Consider the following 14466-nt stretch of genomic DNA (forward strand, 5'->3'; position numbering starts at 1 on the left):
TTGGAAAGTTCACCAAAGCAGAGTTAATCGTGCAGCTGGAGGAGGATGACCGCTCTAAGGAACAGATTCCTGACCCCAACTGGGGCTATAGCAGGATCTGGGAGCAGCTGGAGCGGGAGCCAGGCATCGCCAAGACTCCTGTCCCCGATCGGGTTCCCCATCGGGGGATCGGAGACGGACGGGATTGGAGCTGAGTCTGAGAGAGCAAGAGGACTGTGAGAGACAGCGAGAGCCCGAGAAAGAGCTGCAGAAGCAGCAGCAGGATGAACTGGCGGTGGGGGAGCGGAGAGGCCTAGGGGACCTCCCAGGGGTGAGTGGGGATAGATCCCGGGGGGCCAGTTCCGCAGGGAACCTCGAGACTAAATTGCTGCCCCTGGTTAAGGATGGGGGGGAGGTGGATCCCCACCTCACTGCCTTTGAGCAGGCTGGAGATTTGAACTAGGGGGACCCTGCGGAAAAGCCCCGGTGTCTAGCTCCCTTGCTGGGTCCCAAGGCCATAGACTCCGTCGGCCAGATGGTTGGGGATGTGGACAGGCTCCCACTCCTGACCCCAACCTATATGTCGGTGTGGAGTTTCCTGGGGCCAGGCCCCTCGGACCCCCAGTGGGAGCGGAAGGTGATGGTCAATGGGGAGACATTCTTGGGGTGGCTAAAGGGCATGGGCTGCATAAACCTTCCCACATGCGGCCTGCGAGTGCTATCGACCACCCCTGACCTAAGGAAGGGCGTGAAACCGGAAGGGCCTGGTGTAACTCCTACCAAGGAATGGGAGAGATGCTGGGGCATCCATGGGAACGTTGGTGGCTTCGAACTTCCCCAGGTCACCGGCTAAAGTGACCCCGCTCAGTTCGATCTCGAAGGGGGGAGAGATGTGACGAAGTGGGACTGTTCTTAATGTTTCCTCTGAATAGTGTGGGGGTGCCTCAGTTTCCCCTAGGCAGTTCTTAAGTATCTAGGGGGTGGAGTAAGGGTGTATGATCATTGCAGAGCCCTAGAGGGCAGGTGTGTGAAGGGGTCTGGACACAGAGAATGGCCGACACCCTGTTTCCTGGCAACTGATGGCCTGGGCCCTTCCCCCCCTGCAAGGTGAGAGCTGAAGGGTTGGAGAACAAAGGAATCAGGTGACCTCCTGGCCCGGGAAAGGAACAAAGCCCAGAGGAGGAGGGGCTGGAGGGGGTTTCAGTTGGGGGCTGGCTGGGACATGGAGTGAAGTGCAGACGTGGTTGTCTGGCTCACTGCCCCCCAAAATGGACCCAGCTGAGGGGTCCCGTTCTCTGCACCTGCAAGCTCTGTTTTAGACCATGTTCCTGTCGTCTAATAAACCTTCTGTTTTACTGGCTGGCTGAGAGTCACGTCTGACTGCGAAGTTGGGGTGCAGGACCCTCTGGCTTCCCCAGGAGCCCCGCCTGAGCGGACTCGCTGGGGGGAAGCGCACGGAGAGGCAGAGGATGCTGAATGCTCCGAGGTCAGACCCAGGAAGGTGGAAGCTGGGTGAGCTGTGTGTCCTGAAGACAGGCTGCTCACAGAAAGGCGACTGCCCCAGAGTCCTGACTGGCTTCATGGGGAGCAGTTCCAGAGCATCGCCCGGGGACTCCCTGACAGGGGCCCTCTCAAACCGGAGCGGGGGAAACTGTCCCTTTGCCCTGCAGATGGGAAACGTTCACTTAAATGGGGACGGGGGTTTGGACCTCACAACAGGACAGTCCCGACACCTGGGACTGGAGGGGGACCTGAAATTGCAGCTGGTCAGCAGCATCTCTGTCCGGGGGGCAAGGGGGTTAGTGGTTATGTCAGGGAACCAGGACTCCTGGGTTCCATTTGCAGCCCCGTTGCTGATTGGCTGCGTACCCTTGGGCAGATCATGTTCCCTCTCTACCTCCCCCATATTGTCCCACATGAAGGGGGCAGGAGTCTCTCATTCTTGTGCGCTGGCCGAGCCGGGCGTCAGATGCCCTGGCACGTAGGCTGAGCTGTTGTGGGCACTGTGGGGGTCAGAGCCTGGGCTCCACGGCTTTGGGAGGTGCTATAGCGTTAGCACTCTCGGTCTACCGTCCGCACGTGCTGGGTTATCGGGGGTGTTACACGGGTCTGGCCCTAGCCCTTAAAATTCAGTTACACCACTATGACCCAGCTCGTGCACACAAGCCTGTTTCGGTCTTTTCAGCTCAGGATCAGGTAACGGCCTGTGAGATCGAGGCTCAGAGGAAGACGTTTGGCTAGAACAGACTTGGGCAAAGCACGCTCCCTCGTGGGCTCCACGCAGTCTGCGGCCTTCTCTCCGCCCAGGGTCAGAACTCCGCTTGGGGCAGGGCTTTGCAGCGGGTGGTGGGAGACTGTTTTAGCTTGGGGCCGTTTCCTGTGTCCAGGGGCAGTGGATGAGGGTCTGGGCCTGTCACATGACCATGGCAAGGGGAAGTAAAGAATGACCAGGGGATAACCCAGAGACCAGCAGCCCCTGATCCGTCCTGCAGACCCACTGTGCTAGCATGGAAGAGTCTACGGTACGTTAGTTCGTTACAAGACCTCTGACGCTACTCGGCTTGGCAGAGCCATGGGATGGTGCCTTTGAAATCTGTCTGCCCTGCTGGATTTGGAGTGGGGGCAATCCTAGGGGAAGCCCGTTCTTTCACCCTTTGGACATCTGCAGACAGCAAGCCGCCCAGTCTTTCCCCTCCCCCACAGGACCAATGGCGGATTTCGATGCTCCTGGGCTCTGGCCCTTTCCAGAGATGGGACATCAGTGCTGGCAGAGTGATTTCATGGATTCCCAGGCCAGACAGGACCATTGTGACCATCTAGTCCGAGCATTTTAAGGGGGGCTTCAGAGGAATGGGGGCTCCAGCTACACCACTGCTGCAGAGGCTGAAGAACGGGGCCCGTGTTTTGGTTTCAATCAAGGCTGATATTCAGGGGGAAGGTTCAAACTGGTGGTTTTTAGAACACTGGGTTCCAGGTCACCGTGTTTTACAGGCTGCAGCCCCTTCTGCTGCAATGCCTGGAGCGCACACAGAGCTCGAAGGGGTTGCCGCTGTCAGCCAAAGCCCCGCATCACCAACAGGTCGGGGGGCTGGAAACTTTGGCCAAGGGACAAACTTACTCCTGTGAAAAGGGCTGAGAGATCCCCACTGTCCACGCAGGAAACCAGCTTGTAAAGGTCTCTGAGAACGCCCCTTCACACTGCACTTGGAGCGAGGAGCTGGACACGGGAGTCTAGCAGGCTGCCAAAAGCACCGGCAGAGCTTCAGAGAGACGGGATCAGGCTCAGAAGAGAGCAGGACAAGGAGCAATGGCCTGAAGCGAAGGAAGGACTAGACTAGACAGACTGAGCCCTTGTCAGTCAGAGGAGCAATCCCCAGTCTTATGCAGAGCTCCAGGGGCTGGTTTGCTCCCCTGGGAGGGGCAGGGAGCTGTCTCGGGCAGAACCCAGGGCTCAGCTGGGATGGGAGGTCACAGAGAGCTCGTGTGTGTGTCGAGAGCGCCAGGTCCGAGGGAACCCCTGCCCTGCCCCAGCCCTGACAGTGCCAGCAGGTTTATTTTTAAAATACTTTATTTTTCTCAATACTGACATTACAAAAAAAAGAAAAATACAAAAAAAAAAAACCCAAATAAACAAACAAACCAAACCCACTATAAAACATTCAGGATCTCATTGAAACTGAGAAAAACAAAGCAGCTCCCAGCCTGGACTGCCGCCCTGGGTTCCTCTCCCCACATCAGCGTTATCTGAACAGCGTTTATGTTTTTCTAACCGAACACGTAACATGGGAGGGACAGGGCATCATTGTAACCATTCCAACGGGTTTATAAATGAAGCGCTGCGTGACAGTTTCCCCCTCTCCAGAACGATGTCTTTGCCCTGGATTCCATTCCCCCTACGCATTACATACTGTACATCTGTACATAGCGGACTGGGGTGTACATCCCACAGCAGAGTATCAACGGACACTCCAGAATACCTCAGTTAAAACCAAGTTAGCTTAAAGTCAGCTCAGACTTACCAACGCAGGATTCCAAAGGTGCTCTGAGAAGGCCTAGACACAGGGAATGAGCCCAGAGAAAACCTCTCATTTCACGTCCAGAGGACTCCTAGGGCAATGGCCATCTGCTTTCATGGTGTCTGTGTGACTAGAAATGCTGTGCCTCTTTGGATCAGCTTCTGAACCGTCCCAAAAGGTAGGTTGTATGAAGAACCTGGCCCCAGAGACATTGGCAAGATAGGCTGACGTAGGTAAGAAATATAAAAATTCTCCCAATGGAAATCCAAGTTTAAAAAAATACAGCATTTAAAAAGAAAGCCACCCAAGCAGATGCCCTCCTGCTGCTCCCCGAAACACATCCTGAATTCCATCTGCCCTGAAGAAAAATATCTACATGCGCATTCTTCTTGCTGCTAAATCCCTACAGTGCAACTCAAACGCCAGCATAACAAACCTCAGCTCCACTCACACTTGGCTCTGCTTGTACACTAGACTTCGGCTACACACGGATTACGTTCTCACAGACATGATGTTCATATGGCTGAATTGATCCCCAGAAGAGTTGGGATGAACCACTCCAGAAAAAACCCTTATGGGGTTATAAATAAAAGCAGCAATTTAAACTCAACACACCTGAACAAGACAGCTCGCGTCCTGGGCCCCCTGCCCCTCCCTTCTCCTGACGTACGTTTTTGGCATGCCAGCATGTACAGAAACACCCTGATAGGACACTGGCCCGACTCCACTCCCACCTGTCTTACACGCTCTGAACCGATAAAGCCGGGACGCTGAAGTTTTAAGAAGGGTGCAGGAGGGGTGAAGGGTCTGAGACCAGGTGCCTTGCAGCTCAGTGTTTGCATTCAGCACGGAAGATAATCAGCTGTAATCCTGGCACCGCAGAACGGACCCCAGTAAACTATAGGTACTGTGGTTCCGTGTTAGAAATGGTTCCACTAGGGTGGCCATGGTGTATACGAGCCGTGCCTTTGGTGCGCACGCTCACAGAATTTGTTTGGATTCTTGGTACTAATGGAACCCAATAGCAGCAAGCTTCAGAAAGGTGAAGCTAAAGCTAACCCTTCCAAGTCCTATGTACACTGTGTGGAACCTCTACGCTCTCTGGGAGACACAAATTCATCCTCTAGCCAGGAAGATGACTTCAAAGCGTGCAATGTGAAAACCACCACCGGATAAAATTCCCTGGGCCCGCAGCCCACGCCCATTTGCTTGGGCCAGGCAGAAAAGCTAAACCTCCAGGAAAAGGCGCCCAGCCCAGAGAGCCAGCACGAGTTAGCCAGGAGTTTCAGCTCCTGAATCCCATGCTGCTAGAGTATAATAGAGGCTGACAAAAGGCAGTCAAAAGGGCTGGGGCTAACAGGAGCGCGTGGAAAGGAGCGTGGGTTTTTTGCATTGGAGTGTGAATGGGCACCTCCGCTTTGTGCGGCTCAGATGCTGCGGCACGTGTGTTAGAAGGTATTGCTGCTTGCAGAACGTCCCCAGGGCTCTAGGAGCACGGCAGGTGCTGTTTGAGGATCTGTCTCGTCTGCGGAGCTATTTTGTCTGGGAAGCGGACTTTGAACTCTACAATCAAGTCTCCCCGTTGGGTGGGGACCTTTGGGAAGGGCAGCCCTTCCCCTCGCAGTCTTTTCACGGTGCCAGGCTTGATGATGTCATTGCAGGGCAGAGGGATCACCCTCCCGTCGAGAGTGGGAATGTTCACTGTACAGCCACACAAGGCCTGCAAGGAAGAAGAGCAAACAGTGAGACCGGCTGCAACTTGGAGTCTCTAGAAAAAGCCCATGTGTGTAAGAGCAGCCAAGGCTCAGAACCCACTCCTGCTCCCTCACCCAGCAGACATGACACCAGCCCCTGGCCCGTCGCTGTTACCCATTTCACGTCTATTAGCAATGCAGCAGCAATGCCATTATCATCTGGGGGATATACAAGAGTCTCCCCCGTGCGCACATCCTAGGTGTTCTACTGAGAACGCTCCAGAAAAGCACATGGCATGTGGGTTCAACCATGGTGGTGGTTTCATGGTGGCACCCACTCTTCAGTCCACTCAGGCCTTCAGAAGTGGGGCAGGTTTCTCTACCCAGAGTGTGCAGGGCGCTCAGGACGGGCTGCATTTCATCTCTTACCCCATGTTTGTCTGAACCCGGAGAAACAGAGACCCCAAAGAGGAGGAAATCAGAGTAAGTGTCTCCCCAGCAGGACAACAGACTGCTGATGTGCCCTGCTGCTGCGGAGTGTGGCAGGGACTCTGGCTACACAGTGCAGTACAAATGCAAGTTTGGAAGCGGCTCATTATCAGATATAATCTCTCCCCCCACCCTGACTTTTCATAGGAATGGTGAATCACTGTACGTCCGTAGTCCCATTTGTACAGCAACACGAGCTAGATCACTGATCCCGAAGGACCAGACTACAAGTGTTGGGTTCAAGTCTGGTTGGAAAGCATCCTGGCTGTCTCAGGCGTGGGTCGACTCTCCTCCTGCCCAGGGGCGGGCATGGCAGTGGCTGCATGCCACACTCCTGCCACTTGCTGTGCTGTGCGCACTTTGGCGTGAGCGTGCCGAGGATCCGCAGCACCTCTCGCTCTGCAACACGCACAGCGCAGCAGGGGCAGCAGCTGGCAGGAGTGAGGCACTGTCTGGTTCCCATGGGCACAAAGCATCAGTGCTGACTCGGGTTTGGCAGGAGGGGAGTGTCTGGTCAGAAAACGACTCTTGGGCTCAGGTCCAGTTCAGGTGTAAAAACAGGCCCAAGCAGACCTGTAGGAAGAACTTTGAGCAAGTGAGCTGTGGGGAGGTGGTCTCATTGCCTGCTACCACGGTCCATGGCGGACAATGCCTGAGCCGCTGGCCATTCCTAAGCTTGTCCTCCTAAAGGTATGCTCTGCGAAGCTCCCCGGAATCTAGCCCTAGCCACCAGCCTGTGCCTTGCCCACACGGTGATTCTCAGATCAGACGTCTGAATCACCAATTGGGAATTTTTAATTACTGCACAGGGTGATTTCGGGCAACCACCCCAAAATGTCACGTCTTTCTTGGTAAGCAGGACCTGGTACCCTTAGCCACTATGTGGCTTGGTTTCAGCTAGGCCTGACTAAATCAGCCAATAGCTAGAGTGTTTCGAACATGAGCCATCTGGCTTGGAGAATGGAAGAACACTGCAGATGGAAAAGCGCATAGAAAGTACGTTCAGATCTATGCCTCAAGTAACATAACCAAGGATTCTGCATGCGCCCAGCTCTTGCAGACAGGAAACTGGGCAGGGTAACTGCAAATGCACAGAAGCAGCCAGTCACACACAAGCTGGGTTTTGACGAAATCAAGACCCAGTGTCTTTTTTTAGGAACCTCATTACACGCAGCCTGACTTCCACCAAACTATAAAAGGCAACAGCCTCGGTGTGCAGGGACAAGTCACACGGGGCAGACGCAGCCCTGACACTTGGCGCTGGAATGGCCGGGGTGCGGCAGGCCAGGATAAAAGCACCTTGACAGAGCTGTGCATGCATAAAGCTTGCACTGAACCTGCCTACAATATTGCGGCCTACAGCCAGGTAGCGTTGGTCAGTCAGCCCCAGGAATGCTAAACTGCACCAATAAACCCCCAAATGCTGGGCTTGGCAATCTCAAATCCGTGATTCCATGTGCGTCCCAGGCAGAGCCCTCCAGCAGCAGAGCGCACGCCCCTGTGGGGCAGGCTAGTCTCCCAGCACAGAAGAGAAGAGCGCTGAGGACCGTGAGGGGATCTGGACTGGAGTGGCCACCTCCGTACTTCCCTAGATTTTAAGGCCAGGAGGGACTACTGTAATTCACCTGGTCTGACCTCTTGCACAGAACTGGCCAGAAATCTCTAAATCAAGCCCTCCTCTTCTGGCTGAGCTAGAGCGTATCTTTTAGAAAGACATCCCACCTCCAGTTAGCGATTCCACCTGACGGAGAATCCACTGGGCAAGTTGCTCCAATGGGTCATTCCCCACACTGTTAACAGTCTAGCTGTAACTTCCAGCCATTGGTCCTGTTCTGCCTTTGGCTGCAAGATTAAAGAGCCGTCTGCCACCAGAAATCATATCCCCACCTAAGTGCCTACAGACTGTGATTAGGTCACCTCTTAGCCTTCTCTCAGCTAAACTAAACAGATCAAGCTTCTTTAGTCTCTCACTATGAGGCATGTTTTCCCGAATATCATTCTCTGGACAGGACTACAGTCCTACAGGCTCTATCAAATGAGGACCCCCCCTCCCCGCCCAGCAGGACGGAGTGCCGGCTAAAGCACCCTAGTGGGGTTGAACTGCAGCACCTCTTCCCCCTCTACCCTTCCCTGATTGCCCAGGAAAGGTAAGCAGCAACAGGGCAAGCTAAATTTAGACTATGGCCTTGTTGCTCAATCCCTGACGAAGTATCTGAATGTTTCTGCTGTTCACCAGCTGTCGCCCTTCCCAGAGCTCAGCATCTCTGCCCAGCGCACTGGATTTATCTACAGCACATGGGCCCTGGCACCTCTGCCAACAGCCTCCAAAAGGCTAGGAAAGCAAGAGCCAGGAATTCCTCAGCTGCCCACTCAGTGCTCGCAGCACAGACGCTTCCTGGAAGTTAAAGCTCTTGAAAGTTCTCTCCCTTCCTGCAGCAGGGAGATCCACTGATGGACGTGGGCAGGGAGTTGACTTAGAACTGTATCCACACACCTCTGCCCCCAGCTACTTGTACCCACTGCTTCCAACAGCTCCCCTGTTGTGTTGAGGGAGGAGGGTCTAAGGTTCACGGTTCTCCTGGCTTCCTCTCTGCTCGCAATAAAGCCCACTCTCCTATAGGCTACACATGGCTGGCTCCCAGCATGGCTCTAGCTCCACGCAGGGTTTAAGGACAGACTTTGGGGTCGGAGAACCTAGAGGAAGTGCCCTGTCTGAGCATTAAGTTCCCCTTTCAGCAGGGTGGAAGTGGCTTTGCTGTACTGGCTCATTCAGGCATTGCCGTGTTCTATTTTGGTGCAGATCTGAACAAGTTTTGCCTCTTTAATAAAGGGAACCCATATAGCTGGACATGGGCTCCATCTCCCCCAAGCCAGGGCCTCACCGACTCAAGAGGGCCTGTGCAGAGCGGACAGGCACAGGGGGTGGGCTCTTCCAGGTTAGATTGCTGTGCTTTGCTTTTAGTGACTCTGTGGCACTGGGCTGTACGGACCAGTGAGGAAACCCGCAGCCAGCCCCTTGGGAAGGGGGATGCTGTGGGCCAGTTTGTAGGGAACTCTTTGGCTGATGGTGCCTATTTTGGAGGTGTGGGGAGAGGATACTCAGGATGCCACTCAAGTCTTGCATCCTCTGGAAGAGGCTGGGATCCACACTGCTCCTGGCTGCTGGGATAGGCACTCGAGAGTCACAAGGTGCATTTTCCCTCTGTCCCACAAGCCCTTGAGCATACATCTCTGCAGCACTTGCAGCCAGGGCTGCTCAGAGGCCAAACTGTAGGGCCAGCCCAGCAATGACTAACCCCACCCCAGCTATGCTCAGAGCCCAGAGGAAGAGATACACTGGAGGGGAGTAGATAGGATACAGAAGATACGCTGGAGGGGAGGGATAGGATACAGAAGGACCTAGACAAATTGGAGGATTGGGCCAAAAGAAATCTGATGAGGTTCAATAAGGATAAGTGCAGGGTCCTGCACTTAGGACGGAAGAACCCAATGCACAGCTACAGACTAGGGACCGAATGGCTAGGCAGCAGTTCTGCGGAAAAGGACCTAGGGGTGACAGTGGACGAGAAGCTGGATATGAGTCAGCAGTGTGCCCTTGTTGCCAAGAAGGCCAATGGCATTTTGGGATGTATAAGTAGGGGCATAGCCAGCAGATCGAGGGACGTGATCGTTCCCCTCTATTCGACATTGGTGAGGCCTCATCTGGAGTACTGTGTCCAGTTTTGGGCCCCACACTTCAAGAAGGATGTGGATAAATTGGAGAGAGTCCAGCGAAGGGCAACAAAAATGATTAGGGGTCTGGAACATATGAGTTATGAGGAGAGGCTGAGGGAGCTGGGATTGTTTAGCCTGCAGAAGAGAAGAATGAGGGGGGATTTGATAGCTGCTTTCAACTACCTGAAAGGGGGTTCCAAAGAGGATGGCTCTAGACTGTTCTCAATGGTATCAGATGACAGAACGAGGAGTAATGGTCTCAAGTTACAGTGGGGGAGGTTTAGATTGGATATTAGGAAAAACTTTTTCACTATGAGGGTGGTGAAACACTGGAATGCGTTACCTAGGGAGGTGGTAGAATCTCCTTCCTTAGAGGTTTTTAAGGTCAGGCTTGACAAAGCCCTGGCTGGGATGATTTAACTGGGAATTGGTCCTGCTTCGAGCAGGGGGTTGGACTAGATGACCTTCTGGGGTCCCTTCCAACCCTTATATTCTATGATTCTATGATTCTAAGAGAGAGCACCTCCCTGCAGCTGAGCTAGCTAAGCTCCTCCCCAGGTCTCCATCAGCTCAAGCCATGTGTAAACCACACACAGGGATGGACCGATCCTGGTCCCTGTGAACTAGCTTATTGCTACTCTGTAACCAACAACTGCTCTCCGCACTGCTGTGGATCTGCCTGTGCCCCAGCAGGTTTCCCAGGGAGTCAAGGAGGAAATGAAACAGTCACACAGCCTCTCAGGTTAAATCCAGGCAGCATTCCCCTTCGAGCTTCTGCACAGGGGCGGCTTGGTATGGCCAAACGTGGGAAGTCACTAACTTGCGGGTACGCTGCTAGCCAAGCTCGCAGGGCTGGTGTTTGCTGGCTGCTCGTCCCATTTCCTACCTCGGGTTGTTTGGCTGGAAAGGTGACCTTACTGGCTTTGAGTGCGGGGGGTCTTGCTCCCACAATGGCAGCGTGACAGGGAGGGCTGCAGTTCAGTGCTGGGCCTCTGCTCCGAGAGGGCACTTCTCCACCTGCAGAACGAGCGCTGGGCTTGTGCAGCGTCACTGGGAGCAAGCAACTATGCAGAGGCTCCACTGAGGAACAAGAAGCCCCCCAGCAATGCGACCAGTAAATGCCAGAGCACAGAGCTGTAGCCCTCCTGCTGCACGTCTGCGGAGGCAAAGAGAAAGACCTCCTGGGATGTCAGCACCAAATCCAAGCCCTGCCTACCGGGGGTGGCACTGCATGGCAGCAGCAAGGCACCCTGCAGTAACAGACCACAGGGCTTGGCAATGCAGCGTGAAACTCCTTGTGTCCTTAAATCACCCCGGCAGCTCTGCTGCACACGTGGGCTGGGATGTTGCCTCGCTTTTTCAAGGGAAAAACGTCACCATTAGTGAATGAGATGCGAAGCGATGCTCTGAGAAGGGCCAATGCTGCTGGGGGATGAAGAACTTAATAAAGCCTTAGTATGTGTGCTGCTCACAGGAGAGGTTCTCATGAACCCCATCTCCCTCCAGCCCCTGGGAGCAGGGCTTGGAGCAGACACCTACACTGAACGCAGGCTCTAACAGGTGCAGTCGTGTGAGGCCTCTACGATTTGCTGGCCCTGCCCGCTGGCTTTCAGGGCAGGTAAGTGCCCACTACTACCCTCCAGAGCAAAAGCAGCAAAGACAAGATTTGCTATGTCTAAGGCAAACAACATGGCCTCTCCTTCCTTACCCCTTTCTTTGGGAAAATCTTTCATGCCACTTTCAGACATCACAGTACAGGGCACAAGGAAGAATCTATATCCCCCATTCAGATATCCTTTAATGCCATCTGGGGAGGCTGTCATAGACACAAGAGGCTGCAATTCCCCCCGGTCATTAGCAAAATACCCTCTTCTTCTCCACCCAGGGGAATGCAGGTCCAGCAGCATTGCAAGGGCCCACCCCTGCTCCCTTTAGGGGACAGAAGAAAACAAGAGCTCTGATGCCAGAGGCAGCTCACATTCACTGAATCATTTTCGCTTCTTTGGAAGCGGGCCGAGAATGCGAGCAGTCAGGCTGCGGAGGGCGGGCTCTCCAGCGGCTGGAGATAGAATGGAAATGAGGAACCATGGGCTCTATTCCCAGCTCTGCCCGACACCACAAACACGTCAGTCAAACCAGCCGTAAAATGGGTACATTTCCCTGCCACCCGGGACTAGGAGCTTAGTGCTGACAATGCAGCCCAAGAGTCTCCAGGAGCGTTGCCAAGCCGTGTTACTCGGAGACCTCTAAAGCCGCTCTAGCAGCCTTACTTTTCTGAGAGAGCCAAACCAGCCCATGCTCTGAACCGGGTACTGACCAGCCCCAGCACCGCAGGTTCAGGCACCGAGAGCAATGAAAGGCAGACAGTCTGTAGCAATGAGGTGGAAGCCTGGCTGTGTCTAGAATCCCATTCACAATGCTGCAGTTCAGCAGCTGTCAGCACTTCTGTGATGATGAACGGTGATCTTCCAGGGTTTAGAACTCGCTGCATTCCAGGAGGAGATTGGCTCCCTTCTCCAGGCTGAGGGAACCAGGTTAGTTTTGCTCACTCTTCCCCACTTTCTGCATGCAGCTGGTGCATTTTGGTCTCTTCCTGACAATCCCACCCCTAAGTCCTCACCACATCCTTGCCCTGAGGTGCAGCGCACCTGGAGCTCCCATTAGCTTCAGCAGGAGCTGCGTGCTCATCACCCTCTGAAAATCAGGCCAAGTCGGCTTTCAACAGATTGGTTATTAGCAGTTTTAACTAACTCCTCCTTCCTCACCTGAGCTCATGCATCAACTCCGCTGAGTGGAGCCTGCAGATCTCACAGTTGTTTGCAAAGAGGTCAAGTCAAATTTTAAAAAGTTAAAGTTTGTCTGAAATTTCTGTTACAAGTAACACTTAATGGCCATATAAATAGAAGTGAAATGAAATATAAACTCTTTACTTTCTAGAAGATACAGCAACAGGGGGTGGAGTCAGAAACCTACTACATGGAAAACATGATGGCGAAGCACACAACTTGGCAGAGGGCTCGATGGCAGGCAGAGTAACCAAAACTATAATCAACTAATTTTTAAGATGATTAGATTTTAAGCAGACGGTGTCCCTTTACTACTGTCGGGAGAGGCAACAGAGTAAACTGACACACTGATTTCACTATGGCATCTACAAGACTGTTTGAAAAAAATTCCCGCCCACAAATATCTTGAACCCTTTCCCCATCAAGTTTGAAACTGATTGGAGAAATAACGTATCAAAATTAAAACTTTAGCGTCATCTGCAGACTGACATGTGTGAATGGCGTTAATGATTTCAAAGGACTCAGTTTGAATTTGGCCCCAAATTTATGTATTTTAGAATCAGCTTTCAGAGAGCTCAGTAGGCCAAGAGAAGTGCTCCTGGAACATTTATGTTTAATTCCAAGGGATGTGATTTAAAAGACGACCGACAGCCCTCTCCTGTGCTTGTCGCTCACACATGGCGCTGCAGCACTGAGTCAGTGCATGAGAATCTGAAAGTGTAAACTGGCATGCCTGTTAGCACAACAAAGCATTCAAAAATGCAAGAAAGAAGGCAGCAGACCTAGTGACACTACAGTGGATTTTTAACATTTCCTTAGTACAGATGGTTCCCTCCCCTACTCTAGCCCTTCACACCAGTGAAACCAGGCAAGAAATTGGCAACACTAACTATGGAAAACAATCCCCTGGACTGGATGAACTGTAGTGGAATGACCAATCCCCACACTGCCTTCACTGAGATGACAGACAGAACTGATATCTATGCCCACCACTCTGAAAGGTTAGGGACTGCACTGGCAACTTGCCAGGAACCAAGGGGACACCACATTTGCATATAATTTGATATATGAGAGCAGTTCATTTTTATTATGATGGTGCAGCCCACTGACAGGAGTCCCAGCATGCAATGCTCCACCTTAATTCAAGCCGCCAAACTACTCTTCACCCTGGAACCTTTTGTCTCCACAGTCCACATCTCCACATTAAAGAGGGGGCCCCAAGTGACATTTGCCCTCATGGATTAAATCCCAGAAAGTTTTATGGCTGAATGCTGTGCCAAGCTATAAATGTAGGGATTTACCTAATTTAACTATGGGCCTCATTCTGCTCCCAGTACAGCCAATGAGTTTTGCCTTTGACTTCAATGGGGACAGGACAAGGCCGCAAGACAAACAGGGAAGCCACTGAGTGCCTCACTAGGTCTGTGAACAGCAGATGCCACTAAAACTAGGATCTTAGCTGAAGCATTCACAGGGAGGCTGCTTCCGAGTGTAAATGGTAAGTTTCTGGTGGGGCTGGTTTAACTCAGACTTGTGAAGTTACCTTCAGGCAGCAGTATCACAGGTAAATCCTGGCTCCCCCCAATAGCAGGTCTGCTTCTTCCTCTCTCTGCCTCCCACTGAGCCGCTCACATAATGTTAAGAACGGACAGTTTTCTGCTGCCCACGTGTCTCTGGGGAAGCCCTCTCAGATGTGTCTCCCGCTAGGCTGCTCCTGTTGGGCCATGCCAGGTGGCAGCGAGCACCCAGCGCTGGCTTGCTCGCCATGGACAGACGTGAGTGACTGGA

The 14466-nt window shown here is 53.1% G+C and overlaps 1 protein-coding gene across 4 annotated transcripts in view; it reads right to left on the minus strand.

Moving 5' to 3' along the window:
* Window positions 1–3529: 3529 nt before the first annotated feature.
* DNAJB5 (DnaJ heat shock protein family (Hsp40) member B5) overlaps window positions 3530–14466 on the minus strand; it is a 30554-nt gene continuing 19617 nt past the window's right edge. For all 4 annotated transcript variants that reach the window (XM_048850239.2, XM_048850241.2, XM_048850243.2 and 1 more), the window contains one exon: window positions 3530–5715. In XM_048850239.2, the coding sequence (XP_048706196.1) occupies window positions 5482–5715 (234 nt within the window). In that variant the 3' untranslated portion in view covers window positions 3530–5481. The remainder of the gene's footprint in view (window positions 5716–14466) is intronic.

This window comes from Caretta caretta, chromosome 5 (assembly GCF_965140235.1).
Source record: "Caretta caretta isolate rCarCar2 chromosome 5, rCarCar1.hap1, whole genome shotgun sequence".
NCBI classification, from domain to species: domain Eukaryota; kingdom Metazoa; phylum Chordata; order Testudines; family Cheloniidae; genus Caretta; species Caretta caretta.